The 22858-nt window shown below is 40.9% G+C and overlaps 1 protein-coding gene across 6 annotated transcripts in view; it reads right to left on the reverse strand.

The window, feature by feature from the left end:
- Positions 1-22858, reverse strand: part of rab28 (RAB28, member RAS oncogene family) — a 219795-nt gene that overhangs the window by 66323 nt on the left and 130614 nt on the right. For all 6 annotated transcript variants that reach the window (XR_013577067.1, XR_013577068.1, XR_013577069.1 and 3 more), the window contains exons 5-6: positions 19910-20013; positions 3484-3561 (exon numbers count right to left, since the gene is read on the reverse strand). Coding sequence is in view for 2 of the 6 variants with exons in the window: in XM_078544942.1 (XP_078401068.1) it covers positions 3484-3561; positions 19910-20013 (182 nt within the window). In the remaining 4 variants the exon portion in view is untranslated. The remainder of the gene's footprint in view (positions 1-3483; positions 3562-19909; positions 20014-22858) is intronic.

Consider the following 22858-nt stretch of genomic DNA (forward strand, 5'->3'; position numbering starts at 1 on the left):
ATTGCCATCACGTTGTACCTCTCTCAGCTTTTAGATCTTCCATTTTATTTGAAGCATGCCTTGCAGTGGTAAAAACGTGTTATCACCTTGAACTCCAGTCCTTGTTAGTCATTATATTGTATCCAAGGTTAACATTACCTGCTTATCATTTTCTATTTTCACTGTGTGAGACAATTCTGATTGAGACATAAGATTTCAGGGTAAAATCATGGCCAGTGTTTAAAAACAGACTATTAGAATTTACTCCAATCAAACTCGCATCAAGCCCTGTTCACCTGTCCTTGCTGACCGGCACTGGTTTCAGGTCCAGCAATAACCCCCAGTCCAGCAATGCTTTGATTTCAAAATGCTCATCTGAGTTCAAATACGTTCTTGGTCTTAAACAAAAACAGAAATACCTGGAAAAACTCAGCAGGTCTGGCAACATCGGCGAAGAAGAACAAAGCTGACGTTTCGAGTCCTCATGACCCTTCAACAGAACTAAGTAAAAATAGGAGAGGGGTGAAATATAAGCTGGTTTAAGGTTGTGGGGGGGGTGGTTGTTGTAGGGACAAGCAAGCAGTGATAGGAGCAGATAATCAAAAGATGTCACAGACAAAAGAACAAAGAGGTGTTGAATGTGGTGATATTATCTAAAAGAATGTGCTAATTAACAATGGATTACAGGACACGCAAGGTACAGATAGCTCTAGTGGGGGTGGGGTGAAATAAGACTAAAAAGGCATAAAAGGTATAGATTTAAAAATAATGGAAATAGGTGGGAAAAGAAAAATCTATATAAATTATTGGAAAAAACAAAAGGGAAGGGGAAGAAACAGAAAGGGGGTGGGGATGGAGGAGGGAGTTCAAGATCTAAAGTTGTTGAACTCAATATTCAGTCCAGAAGGCTGTAAAGTGCCTAGTCGGAAGATGAAGTGCTGTTCCTCCAGTTTGCGTTGAGCTTCACTGGAACAATGCAGCAAGCCAAGGACAGACATGTGGGCAAGAGAGCAAGGTGGAGTGTTAAAATGGCAAGCGACAGGGAGGTCTGGGTCATTCTTGCGGACAGACCGAACGTGTTCTGCAAAGCGGTCGCCCAGTCTGCGTTTGGTCTCTCCAATGTAGAGGAAACTGCATTGGGAGCAACGAATGCAGTAGACTAAGTTGGGGGAAATGCAAGTGAAATGCTGCTTCACTTGAAAAGAGTGTTTGGGCCCTTGGACGGTGAGGAGAGAGGAAGTGAAGGGGCAGGTGTTGCATATTTTGCGTATGCATGGGGAGAATGGGAGAACGCATGCGTTTTTGGTCTTGCCCGTCCTCTCTCTGTAAATGTTTCCAGCCTTACAATTCTCTGTGGGCTTCCAGTTTTGGTCTTTCATGCATCCCTGATTTTAATCCCTCCACCACTAACAACTGTGCCTTCAACTGCCTAAGCCCCAAGCCCAGCAATTCCTTCCCTAATCTCTCTGCCACTTTCCCTCTCTCTTCTCTTTTAAACCTCCTTAAAACCTACCTTTGATGAAGCTTTTTATCACCTGTCATAATATCTCCCTTTGTGGTTGGGAGCACTCCTGAGAAATGTCTTGGGGCATTTTAATATGTTAAAAAGCTATGTAAATGCAAGTTGTTGTTTTTGTTGTATGTTACAGGGTCTTACTAAAGCTTTGACATATGGCGTAAGAGACAAGGAAGCCTTATTACAATTGTATAGAGCTTTGGTGAGGTGCAGTTTTGCACTCCATATCTAAAGAATATACTTGCTTTGGAGGTGGTACAGCAAATGTTAATTAGATTGGTTCCTGAAATTAAAGTGTTATTCTTGATTAGAGGCTGAGTAAGTTGAGCCTGTGCTCCCATGTGTTTAGATGTGAGTTGACTGCATTAAAACATACTAGATTCTGTGGGGGCTTAACAGAGTAGCCATGAGAGGTTGTTCCCCAGTTAGGAAATCTAGAACATAGGGGTACAGCCACAGGATGAGGGTCAATTATTCTGGACTGAGATGAGGAGAAACTTCTTCAGAAGGTTATGAACCTTTGGAATTCTCTACCCATGAGAGTTGTGGTTCTCCATCCTCTGAATGTATTCAAGGCTGGGATAGATAGATTTTTGATCTCACAGAGAAGCAAGAGATATAGGGAGCAGGCAAGAAAGCATTGAGTTAAATCTGCCATATCTAATTGAATGGCGGTGCATGCTCATGGTCTAGTCCTGCTCCTATTTCTTACGTTCTCATTAAAAGGCAGTGACAGATAATGCAAGGTTTTAAGAGATAACATAATTAACCGCTGAAGCAAGATTGAACAGTGCAGGAACCTTGCTCAATCCCAAGATATCCTGCTGCCTTGAAATGTGTATGTTGTAACAGGTAATAAATGTAACTTGCTTACATCCCAAAAACAAATATGCAGAAGTACAAGGATTTGTATCGGTTCTATATTCAATTTACACACACTATTTCATTTTTTTTTTTGCTTTTGGATGGTAATGGGAATACTTAGCTCCAATTTGTGCACTGTTTGTTTAAAACAGAAGTGATATCACTTATTTTGGTGGACACAAGGGAAAAAAATATAGCTTTTGTTTCCAATGATGCCTACATAAATGGATATTAACTGCTTCATAAACACATCACTAATAACCGAAATTCTTTTCTTCATAGGGCAGCGTATCCGCCCCCCTCGTCAGGGGGTTGTGCGGGAGCGGGTGGGTTCCCAATCAGCGCCCCTGTTTGGGGCCGCACCACCATTTTACGTGGGCAGGCCAATTAAGGCCCGCCCAGCATGATGTCCGCCCGAAAGCGCTGTGCGTTCCCTGCATGGGCAGAGGGGATTCTCTGAGTCGGGAGTGCGCTCTTTCGCGAATGCAAAGTGCTGCCTCAGGGAGATCAGTGTTACTTTTAAAAACCCAATTAAAGATGGTAAAAAACTTAAGGACATGTCCCCTCATGTGAAACTGTCACATGAGATGGGACATGTCCATTACTTTTATTAAAAAATTTTCCTGAAATTTTAAATCTTACATGAAACCTCATCCCGCCCGTGGATGAGGTTTCATGCATTATTCGAAGGCCGCCTGGCCTCCTCGCCTGCCCACCGACCTTAAGGTTGGACGGGCAGGGCCATTAAGTTCATTACTTAATTTTTTAATGGCCATAATAGGTCATTGACAGTTCGACGTGCTCCCAGCTGAGTCGGCAGCGTGCCGCCGAACTGAAAATCTAAATGACCTGGGGTGATGTCGGGACACATGCCCGACGTCACCCAGCGTCATGTTATACATTGGCAAGTGGGCCCCGCCCCCACTCGCCAACTGGAAAATGCTGCCCATAGATGCACTCTAGCCTTGACCAAATAAATTCTGAAATAGCATCATATTAATTTATTTCTTCATTAAATCTTTAATAGAATATAAACCCTTAGGGAAAGGAATATGTTGAGTAAAATTAAAGAATTTAACAAATTAACGTTAGGTAATCGAACTCGTTTGATGTTTTTACAATACCTGTGATTGTTCGATCTCTGCTTTATTTAGCTTGATACCAATTATGTCAGCTGCAAACCTTTGAAAACAGAGGAAAACCTGCAAAAGAAAACAGGTTAAATTATCAGAAATAAGCAAACATATATGGCTGTCAAAATCACCAGGTTCATCCTTTTTGTCCCCCCATCAGTCGACATTTAAATTAGATCTACCAATATCGGAAGTTTATGATGTACTGTATTTTATGTATCAAGTGCTTTCTCCAGGTCCTAACTGAAATGGTGAAAGTCAAAACAAAATAAACTGGCAAATATAAAAATAAATTGAATCAAAAATCAAAGTTGTACATTGAGATTGTGTTGAAAATTTTTTTTTCCCTGACTTAGGCAACTGGCAAAGCCTATCAAGGGCATCTGGTTGTAAAACCATATGCCAAACCCAAAAAAATGTGGTTGATATGAAGGATGATCAACCACCATTGTGGCAACCCCATGTAACATGAGAAAAGCCAAGGAAGGGAGGAAGGATAACCTGCAAAAAATCTTCACTGTCTTCTAATACATTGAATAAGATTGCCTTGCATTATGTTGTATCTTCTTATAAGTGAAAAATAATTTGGATTTCAAGATCACTCTCCATTTAAAATAGATTAAGCTAAGGAAAGGTAAGGGTTCTAGTTTTTATTTAAATGACATAAATAATTTAACGTTTTTTTTTTAAACTGTATTTAACTTAAAGTAAGGGTTTCTTTTTCAACTAGAGGTATAGCAGGGCAGCTCAGTCCCGTGTTATGTACCGCCTGTAACATGTGGGAAGTCTCAGACGCTCCTTGCGCTCTGACCGACCACGTGTGCAGGACGTGCAACCAGCTGCAGCTACTTGAGCTCCGAGCTGGAGGCACTGAGGTGCATCCGCGAGGCTGAGAGTTTCGTAGATAGCACATTTTTAGACGTGGTCATCCCACAGCTTACGGGAGTGCAGACAGAGGGGGAATGGGTGACCATCAATCAGAAGAAAGATGTCAGGCAGGTAGTCAGGAAATCCCCAGGGTGCATCTTGCTTGAGAACCATTTTTCTGTTGAGGGTGACGGTTCCTCTGGGGAGTGCAGCCACGCTCATGGCACTGTGAGTGGCTCAGCTGCACAGTGGGGGAGGAAAAAGAGGGGAAGAGCAATAGTGGTAGGAAACTCGATAGTAAGGGGAACAGACAGGCATTTCTGCGGCCATAGACATGACTCCAGGATGATATGTTGTCTTCCTGCTGCCAGGATCAAGGATGCCAATGAACAGCTGCAGGGCATTCTAAAGGGGGAGGGCAAACAGACCAAGATCATGGTACATACTGGTACCAACGACATAGGTAGAAAGAGGAATGAGGTCCTGAAAGTAGAATTTAAGGAGCTAGGAAACAGATTAAAAAACAGGACCTCAAAGGTAGTAATCTCTGGATTACTTCCGGTGCCACGCGCTAGTGAGTATAGAAATAGGAGGTTAGTCCAGATGAATGTATGGCTGGAGAGATGGTGCAGGAGGAAGGGCTTTAGATTTCTGGGACATTGGGACTGTTTCTGGGGGCGGTGGGACCTGTACAAGGCAGAATGGGACCAACATCCTTGCGGGAGGTTTGCTAGTGCTGTTGGGGAGGGTTTAAACTAGCTTGGCAGGGGGATGGGATCCTGAGAGGAGGTTCAGCAGGGGGAGATGCACAACCCAAATTAAAAGAGAGAGCAAGTGAGTCTGGAAGGCATAGAAATTATAGGCCAGTTAAGGCACAAGCAAGCTTGGCAAGGTTGGACGGTATTCATTTTAATGCAAGGAGTCTGACGAATAAGGCAGATGAGTTGAGGGCACAAAGTAACACATGGCAGTATGATGTCATTGCTGTCACAGAGACATGTTTGAGAGAGGGGCAGAATTGGCAGCTCAATATTCCAGGATATAGGGTCTTCAGGCGAGACAGGGAAGGAGGTAAAAGAGGAGGGGGAATAGCAATATTGATCAAGGAATCAATTACAGCAGTAAGGAGGGATGACATCTTACAAGGCTCCTCAAATGAAGCCATATGTGCAGAACTGAAAAACAAAAAAGGAGCAATCACATTGCTGGGAGTGTACTAAAGGCCCCTAAACAGTCAGCGAGAAATAGAAGAGCTGATATGTAGGCAAGTTTCAATGTAAAAATAATAGGGTAGTAATAGTGGGGGATTTCAACTTTCCCAACATTAACTGGGTTAGTCATAGTGTGATCGGTTTAGAGGGAGCGGAATTCTTAAAATGCATCCAGGAGAGCTTTTTAAGCCAGTACGTGGAAGGTCCTACAAGAGAGGGGGCGGTTCTGGACTTAATTTTAGGGAATGAAGCCGGGCAAGTGGTAGAGGTATCAGTGGGGGGGCATTTTGCAGATAGTGATCATAACTCCATTAGATTCAAGATTGTTATGGAAAAGGACAAGGATGGGCCAGAAATCAGAGTTCTAAATAGGGGGAAGGCCAATTTTAATAAGATCAGATATGAGTTGGCCAGAGTGGACTGGGAGCAGCTACTTTTAGGTAAATCTGCATCAGAGCAGTGGGACTCATTCAAGAAGGAAATAGGGAGAGTATAGGGCCAACATATTCTAATACAGACAAAGGGCGGGAGCAACAAATCCAGGGAATCCTGGATGTTGAGGGATATACAGGTTTGGATAAAGAGAAAAAGGGAGGCTTAAGGCAGACACTGAGGGCTCAAAAAAGCAGTAACCCTAGGGGAGTATAGAATGTGTAGGGGGGGAACGTAAAAAGGAAATTAGGAGAGCAAAAAGGGGGCATGAAAAAACATTGGCAGGTAAAATAAAGGAAAATCCAAAGTTATTTTACAAGTACATTAAGAGTAAGAGGATAACTAGGGAAGGAGTAGGGCCCCATTAAGGACCATAGTGGTAATTTGTGTGCGGAGCCAGAATACGAAAGTAGGGTTCTAAATGAATACTTTGTGTCGGTGTTCACAAGTGAGAGGGACGACATGGGTATGGAAATCAGGCAGAAGGACTGTGATATAATTAAAGAAATTAGCATAGAAAGGAAGGAGGTTCTAAGTGGTCTGGTAGGCTTAAAAATAGATAAATCTCCAGGCCCAGATGAAATGTATCCCAGGCTGTTGAGTGAGGCAAGGAAGGAGATAGCAGGGGCACTGACAATTTTCAATACCTCTCTGGCCACAGGAGAGGTGCCAGAGGACTGGAGGACGGCAAATGTGTTACCGTTATTCAAGAAGGGAGGAAGGGATAAACCAGGGAACTTACAGGCCAGTCAGTCTAACCTCAGTGGTGGGGAAACTATTGGAAGCAATTCTGAGGGACAGAATTAATCTACACTTGGAGAGGCAGGGATTAATCAAGGACAGTCAGCATGGTTTTGTTAAGGGGAGGTCATGTTTGACCAATTTTATTGAATTTTTCGAAGAGGTGACCAGGTGTGTAGATGAGGGCAATGCATTTGACATAGTCTACTTGGACTTCAGCAAGAAATTTGATAAGGTCCCGCATGGGAGACTGATAACGAAGGTAAGAGCCCATGGGATCCAAGGCAATTTGGCAAATTGGATCCAGAATTGGCTGAGTGGCAGGAAGCAGAGGGTGATGGTTGAGGGGTGTTTTTGTGACTGGATGCCTCTGTCCAGTGGGGTTTCACAGGGATCGGTGTTGGGCCCCTTGCTGTTTGTGGTATATATAAATGATTTAGACTTGAATGTAGGAGGGTTGATCATTAAGTTCGCGGATGACACGAAAATTGGTGGGGTGGTAAATAGTGAAGAGGATAGCCTTAGATTACAGGAGGATATAGATGAGCTGGACAGATGGGCTGATCAGTGGCAAATGGAATTTAATCCAGATAAGTGTGAGGTGATGCACTTGGGCAGGACAAACAAGGCATGGGAATACACGATGAATGGTAGGACCCTGGGAAACACCGAGGATCAGGGGAACCTTGGTGTGCATGTCCACCCATCCCTTAAGGTAGCGGGACAGGTAGATAAGGTGGTTAAGAAGGCATTTGGGTTACTTGCCTTTATTAGCCGAGGCATAGAATATAAGAGCAGGGAGGTTATGCTGGAACTGTATAAAACGCTGGTTAGGCCACAGCTAGAGTATTGCGTGCTGTTCTGGAATCCGCATTATAGGAAGGATGTGATTGCACTGGAGAGATTGCAGAGAAGATTTACCAGGATTTTGCCTGGGCTGGAGAGTTTTAGTTATGAGGAGAGATTGGATAGACTGGGGTTATTTTCCCTGGAGTAGAGGAGATTGAGGGGGGACATGATTGAGGTGTATAAAACTATGAGGGGCATAGATAGGGTAGACAGGAAGGAACTTGTCTCCTTGGTGGAGGGATCAATAACGAAGGGCCATAGGTTTAAGGTAAGGGGCAGGAGGTTTAGAGGGGATGTGAGGAAAAATATTTTCATCCAGAGGGCGGTGGGAATCTGGAACGCACTGCCTGAAAGGGTGGTAGAGGCAGCAACACTCAACATTTAAGAAGTATTTGGATGTGCACTTGTGATGCCATGGCATACAAGGCCATGGGCCTAGTGCTGGAAAATGGGATTAGAATAGTTAGGTACTTGTTTGACTGGTGTACACTCAATAGGCCGAAGGGCCTTTTTCTATGCTGTAGACCTCAATGACTATCACACAATGAGCCATTCATTGCTACAGTTGATTAATTTATGTATTTACGGGATGTGGGCATCACTGGCTGATCCAGCATTTATTGCCTATCCCTAATTAACCATGAAGAGATGGTGGTGAGCTTTGTTCTTGAAGCGCTGCAGTCCCTGTGGTGTCGGTACACCACAGTGCTGTGAGGGAGAGAGTTCCAGGATTTTGACCCAGTGACAGTGAAGGAACAGCGATATATTTCCGATATATATTCACATAAGTCAGGATGGTGAAGGAAGCAGAACCAGTGCACTGATATAAATAGATGTTAGTGGAACCGTGGACTGACTACTTTTCATGACACAGGCCAACAATGTAAATTTCACATTACTGACCTAAACAGGTCCATCCAGTATTGGGGAAAGCCCTCAGTCAAAAAGGAAAGTCACAGTTGTGACTCATTAAACAACTACATAAGTCCCATTTTTTTTACATAAACAGTTTTTTTTTACGTTGTCACCAATGGTCTGGAATCCGTATGGCAAAGTGAAATGGGGTAAATTCCACAGTACCGGGATGGGAAGGACTGCATACACAACTGTTTCTATTTAAAATGCTCTGTATAATGTAAGATATCCTATTTCAACTGCAGCTGCAAACTTCCAAACAAATTTGATATCTGCTGCATTTCAGTAAACCAGGTACAAATACTGCGGAGTTATTTATTCTGATCACACACCTGAGTAACAATTGTCAACTTCCTCATTCACATTCACATCAAACTGATAAAAACATCTTGACTGGAAGTGCTTACTAGTTTTTCCGAGGAGAAATGTTGGTCCGTGCATTGCGCGATGAGTTAAATTCTAGGCCAGCTTCACAGTATTACATTGCATTAGAGTATTAGTTCCAATGTCAAATTCATGAAGATGCTAAATGTCAATTAAAAACATCTGAAAGAGGCAGAGCCATCTGAAACAACATTTAATTGTTTCATAATTTAGAGTTTGATTCAAAATCCTTTTCCTGGATCATATACAATAAATGTATATTATAAATAAAAAGTTCAAGAAAAGCAATACCTAGTATACTTGATGAAAATAGAAGAAAAACTTGCATTTATATAGCACTTTTCATGCCCACCAGACATTTCAAAGTGTTTTACAGTCAATGAAGAACTTTTTGAAATATAGGGCTGGTTTCTCGTGGAGACTCCTGGGACCTTTAAAAATGCTGGGCAGGGCCTAGATCCGAAAGTCCTGCCCCCATTTTTGACAGATTCTGTTTTTCCCAGCCAAAGGGGCAGGGAAAACAAGGGCAGCACGTGACACCCGCATGTGGGAAACCCGAGCTCAGCAGGGCCATTTGAACTCAGTGCTGAGTTCAAACAGACCCCATTTTTGCACGAGCAAGGGCATTATCCTGCAGCAGGGGAGTTGCAATCTGTAGAGAGGTTGTAAATGTTCTTGAAGGGCAGATAATGTGTGTAGAACTATCAAGCTGTCAAGTTATTTAAATGCCCAGCCCTTTAGAAATGGAAAACAAAGGCCTGCCTGTTTCTGAGAGTGTTAAAAAATAACTGTTCTAGCAGTCTCAATAGATGTTTCTTGACATAACTCTAAGTACTTTCATTAGAGAATTACTAATGCTTGGCTGCTTCTCATAACCTACCATTATCACACAGGAAGGTTTGAAGTTCACAGTGTGATTGACAGCTCAGAGGTTTTTAAAGGATTAGCTGTCTTTTATGTGGAGTTATGAATACAAATGTTTGTTTTTATAAAGGATTAAGTGCTTGAGTAGATTTAAATGTATTAAATGGGATTTTTTTAATTTAATGAACTCTGTAATAGACATTCATCCAGAACTTTATTTCATCTCACCATGGCTCCTGAGGTCTGCCTATGGTGGTGAAATTTCCAGGCTTGAGCTGCCTGCTTTGGCAATGAAAATCCAGCTCACAGTAACTGTTGCAATGTAGGAAACACAGCAGCTAATTTGTACTCAACAAATTCCCACAACAACTTAAACCCTGGAGTGGGGCTTGAACCCGGAACCTTGTGATTCAGAGGCGAGTGTGCTACTAACTAAGCCACGGCTGACAAACAGATGGCTACAGTAACATAACTAATGAATTGAAAATACACAGAATGTAATAGCAAATAAAGGTAGTTTTTGTCAATCTTGAACTGTTCTGCAAGTTAACAGATGAAAAATGCAAAAGCTTCACCGTAACTTTAAGAAATTGAACTATAATAAGTGTTATCGAAAAATGCTTCCTAGTTTAAAAGAACCTAACTCATAGCACAATATTCTAGCTAAAAATCATTTCTGACTTTTGTAACTTTGATGGAGAAAAAGTATCAACCCTTGTGGTAGAACGTGCCCTTCAAGCCTGGGTCTCTGGATTTCTCGTCCAGTGACATCACCACTATGCTACTGTCTCCCCTCCCTGACAGTATTGGGAAAGTTGGGAGGAAGGGGGCGGGGAAGAAAGAAATATAATGCTACAAATTAGACCTTGTTGCACAAGTTTCATAGGGTGTAAGATGGATGCAACAAGGTCCAGATCAGGGCCCAACACCCAGTGCCTCAAGTATACCTAATACTAAAATCCAAGCCCAAATTGGTGAGGGCCATTTTTACAAAATAGGCACCAGACTCCTTATATACGTAATTGAGGGACCTGTTACCTGTTTTAGGCCCCCTGACAGAAATTGCTTTGGGATGAGCAGAAGCAGGACAAGTTCCGCTCAGAACTTTTCGGTAGCTGCTGTGGCCCAAGGAGTGGCTACTGCCAAAACAATATTTTTCTCTTTTTACAAAGGAGCAGGAAGACAGCTTACCTAGATAACGGTCATGAGGCCTCAGACTCAACTTCAAGCTTTGCATTTTTCATCAGTTAACTTGGACCTCCTAGTTGGTAAGCACAACACATTGTAAATGGGCCCAAATGAATTTCTACCCCATATAGCCTTGTTGCAATGAAGCAAACGTTTAATTCTATAGCTCAATGCTTGAGCTTGAGCAGATGTGGAAGCTGATCCCACAAGTTTGAATGGTGCCACCAAGGGGCAACAGAACATAAGAAATAGGAACAGGAGTAGACCATTCAGCCTCTTGAGCCTGCTCCGCCATTCAATAAGATCGTGGCTGATCTTCTTGTGTTTCAATTTCCACAATCCCATCTAACCCCGATAACCTTTGATTCCCTTGCCTAACAAGAATCTATCTACCTCTGCCTTAAAAATATTCAATGGCCCCGCCTCCATCACCTTCTGAGGCAGAGTATTCCAAAGTCGCACAACCCTCAGAGAAAAAATTTCTCATGATCTCTGTCCTAAAAGGGCAACCCCTAATTTTAAAACAGTGCCCCCTAGTTCTGGACTCACGCACAAGAGGTAACATCCTTTCAACATCCTTGTCATGGCCATTCAGGATCTTGTATACTTCAATCAAATCACCACTCACTTTTCTAAACTTCAGTGGAAACAAGCCCAGTCTGTCCAACCTTTCCTCGTAAGACAACCCACTCATTCCAGGTATCAATCTAGTAAAACTCCTTTAAACCGCCTCCAATGCATTTACACCCTTCCTTAAATAAGGAGACCAAAACTGCACACAATATTTGAGGTGCGCTCTCACCAATGCCCTGTATAATTGAAGCATAACATCCTTACTTTTATGTTCAATTCCTCTCGTGATAAAGGATAGCATTCCATTAGCTTTCTTAATTACTTGCTGCACATGCATACTAACTTTTTGTGACTCATGCACTAGAATACTTAGATCCTTCTGCACCTCAGAATTATGCAGCCGTTCTTCATTTAAGTAATACTCTGCTTTTTTGTTTTTCCTGACAAAGTGAACAACTTCACATTTTCCCACATTAAACTCCATTTGCCAGATCTTTTCCCACTCACTCAACTTATCTATATCCATCTGCAACCTCATGTCCTCTTCACAACATACTATCCTACTTAAATTTGTATCATCTGAAAATTTAGCTACAATGTCTTCATCCCCCTCATCTAAGTCATTGATGTAAATCGTAAAAAGTTGAGGCCTCAGTACAGACCCCTGTGGGACTCCACTTGTCATATCCTGCCAATCCGAAAAAGACCCATTTATGCATACTCTCTGCTTTCTGGCAGCCAATTTTCTATCCATGCTAATATGTTACCCCCTCGCTATGTGCTTTTATTTTCTGTAATAATCTTTGATGTGGCACCTTAACAAATGACTTGTGGAAATTCAAGTACAGTTCGTCTACAGGCTCCTCTTTATCCACTGTGCATGTTACTCCTTTACTCCTTCAAAGAACTGTAATAAATTGGTTAAACATGATTTTCCTTTCACAAAACCAATTTGATTGCTTTGAGCTCTTCTAAGTGCCCAGCTATAACCTCCTTAATGACCGATTCTAATAACTTCCCCATGACAGGCGTCAAGCTAACTGGCCTATAGTTTCCTATTATCTGCATCACTCCCTTCTTGAATAGAGGGGTTATATTTGCTACTTTCCAATCTGATGGAACCTTTCCAGAATCTAGCGAATTTTGGAAATTTAGCACCAGCGCAACTACCTCATTAGCCACCTCTTTTAAAACCTTAGGATGTAGTCCATCGGAGACTTGCCAGCCTGCAGCTCCATCAATTTGCTCAGTACTGTTTCCCTAGTGATTTCAGTTTCACCAAGTTCCTTTTTCCTGTTCACCTTCTGATTTGCAGCTATTACTGGAATGTTTCCTGTATCTTCTATAGTGAACACAGAAGCAAAATATTTGTTCATTTCTTTCACCATTTCCTTACTATCTACTACTAACTCCCCACTGACACTCTCTAGAGGACCAACACTCACTTTACTTACTCTTTTCCTTTTTAAGTACCTGTAGAAACTCTTATTATCCATTTTTACATTTCTAGCTAGCTTTCTCTCATACTCCAATTTCTTTCTCCTGATTAACCTTTTAGTCATTCTCTGCCTTTCTTTATATTCTGTACAATCATCTGTCCTGCCACTAATTTTTGTGGAGTTGTATGCTTTTTCCTTAAGTTTGATGCTTTCCTTACCTTCTTTAGTAAACCACGATGTTGGGTCCTCCCCTGAGAATTCTTCTTTATAGTAGAAATGTACTTATTCTGAATACTCTGAAATATCCCCTTAAATGTCTGCCACTGCTTCTCTATTGATCTATCCTCTAGCCTAGTTTCCCAGTTCACTTCAGCTAGCTCAGCTTTCATCCTCACATAATTGCTCTTATTTAAGTTTAAAATGCTAGTCTTAGACCCACTCTTCTCCCATTCAAACTGGGTATAAAATTCAATAATATTGTGGTCACTGCTACCTAGGGGTGCCTTTACTCTGAGGTCATTAATTAAACCTGTCATGTTACACAATACCAAGTCTAATATAACCTGCCCTCTGGGTGGTTCCAGAACATGCTGCTCTAAGATACTCTCTCAAAAGCATTCCAAGAACTCCTCATCCAGACTACTACTGCCAATCTGATTTTTTTCAGTCTGTGTAAATTAAAATCACCCATGATTATTGCCGTCCCTTTATCACAAGCACACAATATTTTCTCTTGAATACTTTGTCCTACACTGTGGCTACTGTTAGGGGGCCTGTAGACCACTCCCATTTATGATTTTTTCCCCTACTATTCCTCATCTCCACCCAAACCAATTCTAAGTCCTGATCTCCTGAACCAAGGTCATCTCTAACTATTGTACCAATGCCCTCTTTGATTAACAGTGTTACCGCTCCACCTTTACCTAGCTTCCTATTCTTCTTGAATGTCATGTATCCCTCAATATTAAGGACCCAATCTTTGTCGCCCTGCAGCCACGTCTCCGTAATTAATATCAGATCATATTTACTTCAATGTGGGCCATCAATTCATCTACTTTGTTATGAATGCTATGTGCATTCAGACAGAGAGCCTTCAGTTTTGTCTTTTTGTTACCTTTGCAACATCTAGTCTTGACTGTTGATGAGTTCTTAGGCTTTTTCTCTCTGTCCCTGCCATTCTCTGACACTCATTTCTCATTTTACTATTTTGCTCTCCTGTCCTGACTCTACACCTTGAATTGCTACCTCTGCCCAAGCTACCACTACCCAACAAATAGATAACAAAGAGGAAGGGCCCCAAGAAAAAGCCATTGGGGCTTAATGGTACAAGGTAGGGAAGAGAAGTCATTGTTGTAGATGCTCTAGATACAATCAGATAGGCAAGAACCAAGCAAACACAATCCCACTGAGCTTTTGATCCCTTCTGACTCTGAACGCAGGGTGTTTTTTTTTTAAAAGCCAAGAGGCAGTCAGGTCCAGGCAAATACATAGTGCATTTTTAAATGGAAGGCTATTAGACAATGCATTAGCCAGGTTTAGGAGGAGAATGTAAGGGTGTTTATTTTAAGTCAGGCGAGATTCAAGTAACAGTGTTTGTACATTTGTATTATTACTCGAAGACAAATTGTACTTATGTGCTAAGTGAATCTAAGCACATCTATTGTTTCGTATGTTTACTTGTGAAATAAAGCAGCGTAGATTTATATATGGTTGCATCTCACCAAGCGTTTTCTCAATCCACCAAAGTGGTTAAAGTAGTACATGCATGAATATTCAGTTCAGGTCGTAAAGAGATAGCATAAGTTACATTTTTAGATCATGTATCGTATTGTTAGATGTTGTGCAACATATCCCTAAATGTAGGACACTCAGACTGATTAAGGGAGTAACCACTCCACCCAAGAGAATATTTAAGGCAAGATGTTAAACTTTACACAATAGAGGAACAATTTTAAGGCAATACACTTCCATTGCATCAAATCTGTGATCAAGGGATGAAGCTTTTTCTCAAACTTGAGGTGGACGCCTGTAAATTCACAAAATCCAGTCAATCCACTGATTAATTTTACCCAGTAATAATAACACATTCCAGAAGTCCATTAAATGTTTTAGATGAAATTGTTAAACACCATAAGACACAAAGTGGGTCGTGCAGTATGTTATTGCTTTAATTTGTAGTGCTCCATGTCATGAGTTCCATTTTTCACCTCTGATGACAGAAGATAGGCTGATTGGAACCATATCCTCACTGATTCGAGAAAAAACTGGAGATAGGAGTGTGGTATAGTGCTTCTTTGATATACTTTTCTTAAATTAACAAATCTGTGGTTAGACTAATTCTTACTTTGAGAGGTAATGAAATTAATTTGTTAAGATCAGAAAGTAGCCTGGCAGACTGAGCACTTAACAGTAAAGGGATCCACAATGCAGCAGTCACACATTACTAGATTAATGCATTAGCCTCTATGAGAGAACAAATGTTGTGGAAAGACAGTATGAAGAAAGCAGAAGTCAGGTGAGCTACGTCAAATTTTCTTTCCGCACTTATGCTTTTGTGTGCAATGTGGGTTACATTTTGTGTTCTCCCAGGGCTGGACTTGTCAGAGATATATCAGAAAACAGCTGCCAACGTCAGTTACCACATAAGATGTTCCATCAAGCTCCAAGGCTCCACTAAACAGCTAGTCTCCATTACCAGGCACAGTAACTTTAGTAATTACAGTGGAAATGTGCCTTTGAGGTAAGGGTGTCATCTCCTTCAAAGAGACCTCTGCACAATGTATAGAATCCATATAGCTTGGTCAGTGGATCTCAACGTCATTTGGGTCCAAATTTTTAATAATCGACTGCGTTGCAAACAACGGGGCACCTGCATTTCCAGTAAATTTGTTGATCTACTTGATGCATCTGTGGACAAAGGTGTAATATTCAATAAGATTCATCACTTATTGGAGTCATACCTCGTAGACAAAGGAAGATGGTTGTGGTTTTGGAGACCAAATGCCTCTGCATTAGTTCCTCAGGATGGTGCCCTCTGCCCAATCATCTTTAGTTGCCTTATCAATTACCTTGTCTCCATCATAAAGTCACAAGTAGGGTGAAGCACTCTATGTCTTGCCACTTATCAGCTTAAGTAACAATATGGATATGTACAGTAACGATATGGATATGAAATTGGCTGAGTGACAGAAAACAGACAGTAGTGGTTTATAGCTGTTTTTTAGACTGGAGAAAGGTTCATAGTGGTTTTCCCCAAGGCTCCAATGTTAGGATCCCTGTTCTTCCTGTTATTAATGACCTAGACTTTGGTGTACAGGGCGCAATTTCAAAATGTGTGGACAATACAAAACTTGGAAATATTGTGAACAGTGACGAGGATAGTGTAGAACTTCAAAAGGACATAGACAGGTTGGTGGAATGGGCAGACAAGTGGCAGATGAAAGGTATTGAAGAGAAACGTGAAGTGATTCATTTTAATATGGACTACCGAGAGACAAAATTTAAAAAAGGGTCTATTTCTAAAAGGGGTGCAAGAGCAGAGGGTCTGCATAAATCTTATGATTTATGATATATTTATAATATATGTCCCGGCAGGACAGGTTGAGAGTGCGATTGATAAAGCATGCAGCACTCTGGGCTTTATCAATAGGGGCAGAGAGTACAAAAGCAAGGAAGTTATATCAAACATGTATAAAACAATGGTTCGACCTCAACTGGAGTACTGCGCCCAGTTCTGGGCACCACACTTTAGGAAAGATGCAAAGACATTAGAGAAGGTGCAGAAAAGATTCAGAAGAATGCTTCCAGGGATGAAGAACTTCAGTTATGATGATAGGTTGCAGAAGGTAGGACTATTCTCCTTGGTGAAGAGAAGGTTGAAAGGAGATTTGATACAGGTATTTAACGTCATGAGAAGTCTGGACAGAGTAGATAGGACAAACTGTCCCCATTGGTGAAAGAATCGAGAACCAGAGGGCACAGATTTAAGGTAATTGATGAGAGAAGCAACGGTAGCATGAGGAGAAACTTTTTTTTACGCAGTGAGTGGTGCAGTGCCTGAGAGCGTAGTAGAGGCAGATTCAATTGAGGCATTCAGGAGAAAATTGGTTTATTATCTGAAAAGGAAGAATGTGCAGGGCTATAGGGAGTAGGCAGGGGAAAGGCACTAGGTGAATTGCTCCTTCAGAGAACCAGCACAGATACGATGAGCTGAATGGCCTCCCTCTGTGCTGTAACCATTCTGTGATTCTACAGTGATGACAACCAGTTCTACATCATCACTCTTTCAAGTCCTCCAATGTCTCTAAATTGTCAGACTGCTTGTCTGACATCCAGTAATGGATGAACAGAAATTTCCTCCAATTAAATACTGGGAAGACTGAAGCCACACTGTGGTCCCTGCCACAAACTCCACCCCATTGCCACTGGCTGCCTCTCCCTGACAACTGTCTGTGGCTGAAACTGACTATCTGCAACCTCAAATGTCATATTTGACCTGGAGATGAGCTTTTAACCACATATCTGCGCCATCACTAAGACTGTCTATTTCCACCTTCGTGATACTGCCCATCTCTGTCCTGCCCCAGCTCTTTTGCTGCTCTCATCCATGCTTTTCTTACCTCCAGACTTGACTGTTCCAATGCTTACCTGGCCAGGCTTCCATATGCTAACCTCCAGAAACCTGGTCATCCAAAACTCGAATCCCATTCACCCGTCACCCATGCTCACTAGCCTACACTGGCTCCTGGTTAAGAAATGCCTCAATTTTAAAATTCACATCCTTGTTTTCAAATCCATCCATGGCCTCCCGCCTCTCCATCTCTGTAATCTTCGCCAGTCCCATAACACTCCAAGCTATCTGCATTCCACTAATTCCGGCCCCGTGCACATCCCAAATTTTAACTGCACTACCATTGGTGGCCATGCCTTTGGCTGCCTAGGCTATAAGCTCTGGAATTCTCTAAACCTCTCCAAGTCTCTACCTAATTTTCCTCCTTTAAGGCACTCCTTCAAACCTAGTTCATTGACCAAGCTTTTGGACATCTGCCCTAATATCCCAGTGTCATACTTGATTTATGCTGTTTATCCTTCAAGACAAAGATGGCCATTTCCTTCATCTGGGGTGTTTGGTGGGGTTCTAGTGGACACACAGGTGACTGCACCAGAAGGCTCTGCTGCAAATAGGGCAGGGTACTGCAGATGATTGAGTTTTGAACAAGCTGCTGGCTCAGGATTTCCTCTGTTTGCATTTTCTCTTTGCCTCAGATATGCGCTTGCTTTCGAAGGAGGCCGCATCTTTTTTTATTTGGTTTCCCTAGGTGCAGTGATCCTTGGTGAGCTTTTCCCAGAACTTGGGGTTGATATCAAAACTTCTAAGTGAAGCTTTCAGAATATCCTTGCAGTGCTTCCTTTGACCACCATTAGAGTGCACCCTACACTCAATCTCTTTGCCTCTGTGAAGATCTTGGGACATTTTATTAACGGCGCTACATATAAATACAAATTGTTGTTGTTTCTAAATAATTTCCTTGTTTAAGTGTGGCGATGACTGCCTGTTATAATTCTAACCTTAGGGCTGTGCATTGCAAGAGTCCAATGTGCATTCTGCCTACTCCTTCACTGTATGGGTACTCTGGGAGATGAAGAAGAGGTGGAAAGGCCATAAATGGAGTGCCTTCTCAACCAGAGTCTCTCAGCAGGATTTCACCATGTGTGGTCAGCAAAATGGGCATTTCTCACTCTATAACATCCAACCTAACAGCAATTTTGCACAGTAAATATTTGGATTTGCTTTTTCAGTGCTAATTTAGCTACTTAACTGACTTTTAATTACAATTCATAGCTGATTAAGCGCTGGTGCCTTTTTACTGGCTATCCTCTTATAAGGAAAATATAGTCCATGTTTTACCTCTCAGATTGAAAATAGCACAATCACAAGTAGCGCTGTTAGTTACTTCCAAAAACACCAATAGTAAATTATAGGTTTTTATCCGTCTGGTGACATTTGTGCAATGTATTTCTCGGAGGACTACAGTCAAATCTGACTAGCTTAGTCAAACATAACTGCAATAATGTAGTATACTATATTGCAGAACTCTCCCCCAGCCCTACAACTACCTCTCTTCCCCTCCGCATCATGACAATTCTTCATTTCTCTGACTCTAGCCTTGTGCATTTTCCGCCTCCTCCTTTTGCCCCCACCAGTAACCGCTGTGCCTTCTGCGCCTCGGCTTCATGCTCTGGAGTTTCCTTCATAAATCTCTCCACTTACCTTTCCTCCTTTAAGGTGCTCCTTAAAACCCACCTCTTCAACCAAGCTTTTGGTCACCTCTCCCATTTGTGCTGGACAATAAGTGTGCTAACATAAGAGATTAGGAGTTCAGAACAATTTAAAATATATAGCAGAAATTGGGATTTTCCTTTCCAAAAATAGTTGTGTAACACTAAATGAGCAGCTGTAATGTCTAAAATAATAACATTACAAGATACATAGCTATTTAGAAATTGGTCTGTGTTGAAATGGTGTGCTTTTCATTAGTTACTGTATAATATGATGGCACAGTTAAGTTACAATTATAAAAATTAAAGGTTTGTTCATTCAGCTTCTACTGCAGCAAATGTTAATCAGCAATTTATCAGAAACACCCATTTATCTTCATTTGTCCTGATTTGTATGCATTATGGCATCAATCCAAGACATCCTTACACTTAAATCTTATTTGTGCAGATTTAATATTATTGATGAGACAAATACACCATTTTTAAAGCACTGTAAACTGTAAACAAGTAAAATAATCCATACATCAATTAAGCAGCAGTGCCTTCCATGTTACTGATTCTGTGCATATCTGGCTTCAATCTCAGTCTGGTCTTTTTACCATTTGTCCACTTCTATTATTCTAATGTATGTAAGCTGTTCCAAAATGTTTTATCTAAGAAGGGGTTCAAACTCACAGAATCTCCGGTTTTGGCAGAGACAAAATGACCACTGATGTTATTTTCCTGGCAAAATCGTTGATGCTTGTCTGTCTTCACAGTTCGCATATGTTCCAAGTCAACTGGGAGGAGGAAAAAAACGGGCAATTCTGTTATGCATTCAGTGGACACATTTTAATATTTAACCATACATATATTTCATTTAAGAAACTAAGCCAATTTTATAGCTATACAAAATTATACACAAAATGCTATTTTTTGTTTGCCATGCAGTACTATGTGAATACACAATTCACACTGATGCAATTATCAACATCAAAATGTTTCTGCTTCACTTGTTGTACATGACCTAATGATCGAAATAATGCATAGGCATTCCATCAGTTCTTCTTCCAAAGTGTGAAAAGCCCCAAATCCTAAATATTCTGACTTAGCGTTTTCACTACGTTTCTTTATTTTTTCAGTGCAATTTGCCCAGATTTGGCCAAAACCAGCACAAAAGATTCCAGAATTTTAAATGTAAATTACACCCAGCACATATCAAGTTTCTATGATCTTTTGCACTGGTTTAAAAATATATCATGTCAGCTGGCTTTGCCCACAAAACTAGCCATGCCCCAATTATGAGTTTCCACTAATTTATTGGCCGTTGAGGCGGGCTCTTAAAATTAAGCTGGTTCTTTTAGGAGCAAGGGCACAAAAAAGCTTTCATTTTTTAAACTTACCAAGAAGCTAACAATGGTACACCAATATAAAGAGTGAATGTTTTTTTTAGCCATTTTCAGGAATTTAAAGTCTGTTTCTTCACAGGTGGTGAACTGTTCGCTATTAAAAATGTTTATTTTTTGTGATAAACCAATCCTAAAACACTGCTTGATTGCACAATGTTCACTGATATGGAAATATATGTAAATATGAAAGGAAACTCGAGAGAGAAAAACTTCAAAACCAGCACAATCTTTGCTGTAATTTACACCTGGGTCATTAATTGCACACGAAGTAGACACTCTACCCCCATCTTCAAGTCTGCGTCTAAATCGCTCAATGCTTTCATTCTAGCATCTAGTAAGATTAATTGTTCTTCTGTATTGTTTATAAAATTTATGTGGAAAGGAAACAAGAAGGGAAGTTTCTATTCAAAGCGTTCCCTCATTATGTTGGGGAGCAAAGATATAATCAGTAGTGATTCTCTTTAAAAAGGCCAATATTCTTCCTTCCCCTCCTTTTCCTAAAGCATTAACATGGCCTTACCAAATGTCATTCATTGCTCATTTTGGTTTAAAAAGGGTGACCTATTTTGATGCACGTCACTCTTAAAAGATATTGGGCCAAATTTTGCTGAAAAAATAACTGCATCTGAATGGCCAGAAACTTGTGGCAAGGAAAAGATATCCCAGGAATTGTGAATCAGATGTTGCTGGTTGCTTCATGCTGCTCTGCCGTTACATTTGCAAAATTGGCACCTTCACCTCCCATGACTTTCATGAAGTTACATTTGCATGTTAATTGCCGATTAAAACTTGCCACAGAAAGTCTTGTAATTAACGAGTAAGTATAATTTTAAATGACGATTGACTCCAAATCCAAAATGACTCCAATCAATCTCTCACACCCAGAAGTTAAAGCGTGGAGTTTTACTCCTACAGGTTGCAGAGTGCCTCAGGAGATTTTTAAAATGTTAAATTTCAAAATTGTAAAGAAAATATAATTTTTTCGAATATTACTGCACACTTATAGTGGACTGTGTGTGTTTGTGTGTAATTAACTTGAAGACAGTCAGACTGCAAGGTTTAAATCATCAAAGGATTAGGTGTAAAAGCAGGCATTTTGAAGTGGAAATGGACAAGCTAAGAGGGGATACAAGTAAATACAACATGAATAGGAATTTGCATTAGGAGATAAATGAGGAATTGAATTTTTAGCTGTTGAATTCCAAAGAGAGAAAAAGGGAGTTTTACAACTGACAAAGATCATAAATGAATAAAGCAAGGTTATTAAGTTTATGTTTCCTGAAATAGTGGCCATAAACACAACATGAAAGATTTTTATAATCTGGGAAAGATAACTTCCAAAGAAAGTTAAGAACAATGGGTTTAAAGGTGAAAGTGGAAAAACATATTTAAGAAAGGATTGAAAGCTGTATTGGGTGTGGCCATGTGAGAGCTTGAAAAGTGTGCTTTGCTAAGGTAGACTTGTGAAGGAAGCAGCCTCTAGTCATCCCAGAGAAGTGTCTGGTTGTGCCAGAAAGCAAGGTTTTGCTACAAGCCTTGGATTTCCACTGTTAAGTGAGAGGGCAAAAAAAGCCCTGTGAGATACCTCCCCTATAGCAACGCTGGGTATCTTGTAGTAATATTACTGGATGTTTTATAGATTAAGAATCTATAGGGACTGTTGCCTGGAAAGGAGTGCTTATTTGTGAATCTAGCTCAGCAGAAATCTTTTAAGAAATGTTGTAAGACTAAATTTAACTGCGTAACTGTAATCTTTGTGTTTAAGTTTTGTTTCTTTTGTTAATAAATGTTTGAATTTAATATTTAAAATCTCCAAAAGCGGTAGTGGATTCTTTACTTCTGGCTTCAGTACAGATCCCTTCTTATAATACATACAAATTGCAAATTGTTGTAATAGCTTGATCAAGTTCCCCCTTGGGATTTGATCAGCCTGGCAATTACCACCTGCCGTATCATACCAAATTGGGGGTTCTTTGCAGGATTTTAAAGAATTCCTTGTTTGGCTTGGAATTAGTGATTCTGAAGGCTACCTGTGCGAGAAGAACAGTGAACTCAGGAGTTGGTGTTAAGGGATTTTAAAGCGAACATGGCTTTTTCAATTGCTAAGACTTTTCTGGGAGTGGAAGATGTGACCCTGACTGGTTTACAAAAAGTAACCAAGGCTCAGTTAACAGAATTGGCGGATAAGTTGCAGTTAGGATTTAGAGCAGTGGCGAGGAAAGCAGACATAACTGAA

The sequence above is a fragment of the Cetorhinus maximus genome, chromosome 1, assembly GCF_964194155.1.
Source record: "Cetorhinus maximus chromosome 1, sCetMax3.hap1.1, whole genome shotgun sequence".
Taxonomy (NCBI): domain Eukaryota; kingdom Metazoa; phylum Chordata; class Chondrichthyes; order Lamniformes; family Cetorhinidae; genus Cetorhinus; species Cetorhinus maximus.